The sequence below is a fragment of the Diachasma alloeum genome, unplaced genomic scaffold (assembly GCF_001412515.2).
Source record: "Diachasma alloeum isolate Michigan unplaced genomic scaffold, Dall2.0 Dall_scaffold_00192, whole genome shotgun sequence".
Classification (NCBI taxonomy): domain Eukaryota; kingdom Metazoa; phylum Arthropoda; class Insecta; order Hymenoptera; family Braconidae; genus Diachasma; species Diachasma alloeum.
The window spans coordinates 1,883,633-1,890,076 of NW_021680357.1; the positions used below are offsets into that span (position 1 = coordinate 1,883,633).

Below are 6,444 nucleotides of genomic sequence, written 5' to 3' on the forward strand. Positions count from 1 at the left end.
TTGAAAAGAGAATAATCCCGCCATCTTTCATCGTGCCGCTGTACTAAACATGTCGATTGGGTAAGACTTTTTCAGAGGACATCTGCAATATCAAGCCCTGTTTAACCACCTCATCAGAATATTTTTTTTTGTTTAACAATTATAATGCTTTTATTCAGATAAAAACAATTATTTACAATATTTACATATATAAAAACTAGTTTATAAAAAATTAATGTACAGTATTGGGATTTAATATATAAACTTACGGCTGAATAGCAGCTCTCGAGTTTAAACTTTATTAATAGAATTTTAATTCTACATTTTAACTATTAGTAAAATACGTATTGAAAGAAAAAAAAATTTTTTTCTTTAATTATGCGCATTGTCACATGCGAACGCTATTTGTTTGCCACTATTATGCAAAAAAAAAAATATTTCAAAGATGCGCTGTGTTTTTAAAAAAAGGCATTAAATTATTGGCACAGAGAAGGGTAAAAATAAATAAATAAATAAATAAATCTTATGATATGCGAATTCTAGATGATAATTATAATAATCATAACAGGGTATCGGGGACCTCATCGGAATCTGCCTATCCGCGAATGTGTCCACAAATTTCCGTGTCCACCTGTTCCAGCGCCTCCCGTAGTGTCGCGATTTCTCTTAGAATGTGTCCAAAATGGAATGTGTCCACCTGAGATTGCACAAACGACCCCCCCCCCGCCCCCCGCTCGTCGAATAGCGAAACAAAACACACACACCAAATATATCAAAAAAAAGGAAGAGGATCAATAAATTGAACATTCGATTCCGTTGCAAGTGGTTTTGTACATTTAAAAAATTCCTTTTCAGTTTATTCAATATATTTTTTTGGAACACATGGACAAGGGGATGTTCATTTAACGATTCAACAAGCGGTTTTAAGTTTTTCAGACAATTGCTGGGTCACATAGTCCCAATACCGCCTGCGTATTCTATCGTGTTTCTCGGATAATTCTTTGCAGAGCTGTAAAAATTATTTCAAGGTTTTTTAAATAAGTTTTGAAAAATTATTTCTGTTGAATGTATTAATACTCGTGATTATTACGTGAAAAGTAAAGATTACTTTCTAAGTAATAATAATGACTGAATTACTTCAAGTGTTAATTACTTTTTTTGTGAATGAAAAAGTAAAGAATTTCTTTTCCTTATTTTTTATTTTCTTCGGAAAATACGTACCGTGAGGGCATTGTTTATATGGAATAGGGATTCTGTGGGCTCGTTCTTGTATCTCTCCTGACAAATATCGATGATGCATGCTAAGAGATGATTGACACGACAGCCGTTGTTGTACCATTCTTGACATTTTTTCAGGACTTTTTCGTTGTAGGCAAGTCCTCCTTTTTCGTCGTGTATTAATACCCTGAATCCAATATAAATTACTCATAGAATGAAATGTTTTTTTAAAGTATTGAGAATTCAACTTGCGAAAGAGAAAAATGTCAGAAAATATCGGAAAGAATATTTTATTACTCTTCATTTTCTCTCTAAAAAAAGTCTAATAATTGTGTTTTCTCCCTTAAATTGGAGGCGATTTATCTGAAAATATTCGCTATTGATTCTTATTAAATTAGTGATGACTCACCCTCTGAGATAGTTCCACGCACTCTCATTTCCCTTGACAATATCAATTGTCTCCAACGTGAAATCCACTTCTCTGTCTACAACTTCTGGTTCAAAATTGGTTGTATGATTCAGAACGAAGTATCTTTGATTCCAGGCTGAGTTATTTCTCACATCTTCTTTTAATAATCCTTCCACGTATTCTAGTTCTTTATCGAAGAGCCTGAAAATAATTAAACAAAGGATTTGTTGCATAAAATGGTAGGAAAAGTTTTTTCATGCGTAATGGAATGAATTTGAAACGTCATATTCGAAGAAATTTGGAGAATGAATTGAAATTTAATTAATGTCAATGGATAAGGCTAATCAATACCGACATTTGAAGAGAAAAATGATTGAATTCTATCTATTCATTTGCGAAAAATTATGGAAAAACATTTTTTCGTATTAGTATTATTCAAAAATGGAGTAATTAAATAGCTAAAGTAACTCAAAAAAATCTGAAATTTTGTCAGATTATAGGTCCTAATGAGGACTAGCTCTGTGCAAAATTTCAGCCCGATCGAGCTAATAGTTTTTGAGAATAAGCCATTCATTTTTATATCGTTTTCCGCAAATTTCTTCAAAACTACTGAACCGATTTTGATTTATTTTGTTTCAAAATATTCGTTTCGACGCCTTCTATCTAAATCAATCAAAACATGTACACCCGCTCATAAAAAGTTTTTGAGTTATTCCCGTTTTTGTTTTTTCATAAAAAAAACTTTGTAAACACTCTAGCTTGCGCAAAAATCGAGATATGAACGTAAAATTTGGACAGAATCTTTCTCTCATGACAACAATGTTTCGTATTGAAGATGGGTTCAATCGCATTAGTAGTTTCGAAGATATTCGACTTTTTCTAAAGATCATTTACATGGAATATCTTCAAAACTACGCAACCGATTTCACTTTTTCTTTCTTCAAAACATTCGTTTTGATGCCTTCTGTCTAGATCAATTAAAACACACATACCAGTTCATGAAAAGTTTTCAAGATATTCGCATTTTTCTGTTTTTTCATAAAAAAAACCTTGTAAACACTAGCTTGTGCAAAAATCGAGAGATCAACTTGAAATTTGAACAGAAAACCTGCATGTCACTCTGTGCCATGCTCATTGTCACATGGCGCACTATCATATGCTTGCTGTTCCCTGCTTGTTTCAACTTTTTTTTAATTTCACAATGGTAATTTTTTAAGAAAAATCATAAAATCCCATTGCTTTATTAGCGTAAAATTGTAATTATAATAATATTCAATTATTCAATATTTAGGATGTATTAAGAAGTCCATGAATACAGACCGAAAAGCAGTTAGCACCCACTGTCTGTGCTGCCAGGTGTGATAATTCTTGGCGTCTTTCTCCAGAATCCGAGCAGTGAACTCCAACTCTTGACTGGGATCCTGCAGCCACTCGACAATGGCCCTCCGGTGATGCCAGACCTGGTAGTTCTTCTGGTTCGAGTCAATCACAGAGTCAATGTATTTCAATTCCTCCCTCAAATCCTTTCCAAGAGCCTTCAGAATGTCACGACGATACTGCCAGACTGTGTAATTAGCTGGATTAAGCCAGATGCAGTCGGTGGTGAGGGCGAGAGCTCGTTCTGATTTTTCTCCGGATTTTAAAATTGCCCGGAAGTAGTCATAAGTATCTTTGACTGGAATTCAGTGAATTAATTGGAAATTTGATTTTTTTTATCGATGAATATCAAAACTGCATGATAAATGTTAGACATGTATTTTTTTATTTATGTGAAGAATGAAAATATTATGAGTTGTAGGAAGAAAGTATAACGTTTGTCCGAGTTAAATTATTCAAATAATATTTGAAACTATGAGAAATGGTTTATCGGAATGTAATATATTTGATTTGAACCAGACAAATGGTTTTTTCAATATAAAAAAATGTTTTTTGATCCAAATCAAGACTTTTGTTGTTGAAAATGGAAGCACTGTTTAGATAGTGGAGAATACGACTTTATTAAAATGTCAAAATCCTTTATTTCGATCAAATAAGTTGCTTATTTCGTTTTAATAAAGGATTTACTTTGAATGAATGAATTATTGATTTATTATAATAGTAATTTTCATTGAAATAAATATACGAGTATAAATTCACAACAAAAATATTGTGGAAATAAATAAAATAACTTCAGATAAATAGCTATATTTAATTAAATATGTAATTTTTACAGTTGCAACAAATACAAAAAATGCAATAAGTGAATTCCTGATTCTCACATATTTACTTTTCTCCGGATTTTAAAATTTCTCGAAAGTCGTCATAAGTATCTTTGACTGATATTCAGTGCACGAATTAGGGCTTTCAATTTTTTTTCATTATTGAATACCAGAATTGGATGAAAAATATCAGAGATGTGTGTTCATATTCATATGAATAATTAAAAATTAATGAGTTATAAGGAAAAAGTAGATTTAGTTAGTAGATAGTCAGCTGCAGTTAACTAAATCGTCAGTTAAGGAAAAATATAAATTTGCATGTTGCGTGGATTTTTTTTACCAGGAAGAGTACCTAAAATTTTTTCCGCGAACAAAAAATATAAATGAATCCCGGGGTAAAAGTAGTGTTGACTCAAATGAGGATAAATTTTACCCTAAAGTGTATTGGTGCAACTAAACCTCAGGCCTTAGCCAAATTATTCAAATATCAAAATCACGTTCAAAAGAAAAATCCAGACTTTAAATTTTGTTAAAATCCTAAAGCCCAGTTGCACCATCTCCGGGGAACGAGAACGTCAGATAAGAAAAAAAGTAAATTTGGATGTTTGATGGATTATTTTACCAGGGAGAGTATCTTAAATTTATCGCAGGAAGAAAAAATGCAATTTAATTCCAAGATTAAATCAGTGTTAATTCAAATGGGGCTACAGGATAAATAAAAATTTATTCTTCTGGTCAAATATTGAAAAATTATGACCCCTACGATATAATTGACCCGGAGCATAACTTTTACCCTGGGGTTTATTGGGATAACAGGGCTTGGTGCAACGGGGCCTAAATTAGGAAAATGATAATTATGAAGTTACATTAATCACTCAGATGCAAATTTCTAAATTATTAATTTGCAACTTTCTCGCCGTGGAATTTATACCTTAATAATTCTTAAAAAACGTTCTCTAAGAATGTTCCGCTTTCTTCTACTTCTTCTTCATTTTACAATAATTTTTGGCAAATCTAGCACTCTGATACTGAATGACAAGTGGACAATGCATAAGAGTATCAAAATAAAAAAATCAAGATCACGTTCGAAAGATAATCCACTCGGGCCTTGAATAAAACAACCGCAATCATGAAAGAATTAATTTTAAGGTTAGAACTATCACCCAAACCTACATTTCTCCGAGTACGCGATGGCAACAATTGGGTGGGGTCCATCATCTTGTGGCACTGGCACAACGTCCTTCCACTCGTCACGATTTTTGTACAACACCCAGGGCCCATCCTCGAGGCTGTCCTCAGAGCTGTCTGACATTTCACGAGTTTTTATGCAACAAGAACACTCCAGTCACGCCAAAAATCATTCGCAGCTGACCGGCGACTGCGGGCTGAAGTGTATTTGGGCGAATTGAAGGGGGGTGGCTGGGGGGGCCCATTCTTACTTCCGCAACTGTACACATCCACGGCTGTCCACAAATTTGTGAAAAATGTGAGGGAAGAACTGTACACGACACATCTGTGCACGGTCCTTGCAGTCGGTCAAACAGTGTCGGTAGAGTAGAAATTGCATTCGTTTAATTTGTAGTTGATATTAATTGTGGAGAGCGCCATGTGTCCCACTATTTGCACGACAAATGATCGTCAAGATCCGATCAATTAGCCCCTCATGTATAGATATTCCAAATTTTTATTTTTTTCCTCATTGAAATAGTTTTGAAGAAAATTGCGAGCTAATAAAAAACATTTGCTAGTTAGTACTTTTTTTAAAATAAATTTTTGAAAAATCACCCCTGAAAAAAAAGGCGTTATCCTCCGTATTTCATTATTTCCAAAAAAATTTATCACCAATCGGTAGCAAATTGTTTGAAGATTTTTGCGAGTTAAGAAAAAATCGTCAATGCACTCCTATTATTGTGTAAATTAACAATTCCAATTTCAACTGAAAACCAGAGTTGATGACCAGAGTTTGTAGTAGAGATGTCAGACAAGATATGAATGTTTTTTTGGGCTCAAATGAAAGAGCCGCTCGAGAAAAGACGTGCTAGAGCCTCTAAACATGACAAGTGTCTCTAAAGATGATATCTGTTTTCAATTGAAAAGCAGAGTTGTGACAACATTGTCCAGTGGGGTCTAGGAGTTTCTCCTGGTTCAAAACCAACATTAGAGTAATCTGCACGCCATTTCTCGACCCAGAAAAAAATCGCCAGCAATGTCCAACAGGGTGAGGCTCAGCCGTTGACTCAAAATCAAACATTGAAATATTTCTTTTAAAATTCCAGTAATTACTCTTCGATAAAATTATATAAATTCACAGCGAGTTTATTTGCATTTTCAATTTTATTAAACCATTCAATGATACTGATGTCTCAATACAAATGAGACTGCGCTACGCAGTGTTAATTCAAAAGAGTCTACTTGGGATACATATGCATGTAATTAACAGTGGACACCCGGTAGAATCGCGGACCTTGTTCGACGATCATTTGCGCTATAGTGGGACACAGGGCGCCATCCATAATTAATATCGACTGCAAATAAAACAAATGCAATTTCTACTCTACCGATACTGTTTGGCCGACTGCAAGGATGGTGGACAGATGTGGTTATGGACAGTTTTTTTGATGTGCATTTGAATTTATGTAC

General features: G+C 33.8%; 1 protein-coding gene across 1 annotated transcript; it reads right to left on the reverse strand.

The window, feature by feature from the left end:
- Positions 1-790: 790 nt before the first annotated feature.
- Positions 791-5,307, reverse strand: LOC107048416 (protein farnesyltransferase/geranylgeranyltransferase type-1 subunit alpha). The gene is made up of 5 exons (XM_015271574.1): positions 4,978-5,307; positions 2,927-3,281; positions 1,607-1,807; positions 1,201-1,384; positions 791-988 (listed from the first exon to the last, which is right to left on the reverse strand). Exons 1-5 carry the CDS (start codon positions 5,114-5,116, stop codon positions 890-892), a joined length of 978 nt encoding a protein of 325 aa, XP_015127060.1. The 5' UTR covers positions 5,117-5,307; the 3' UTR covers positions 791-889.
- Between the last annotated feature and the right edge of the window lie 1,137 nt (positions 5,308-6,444).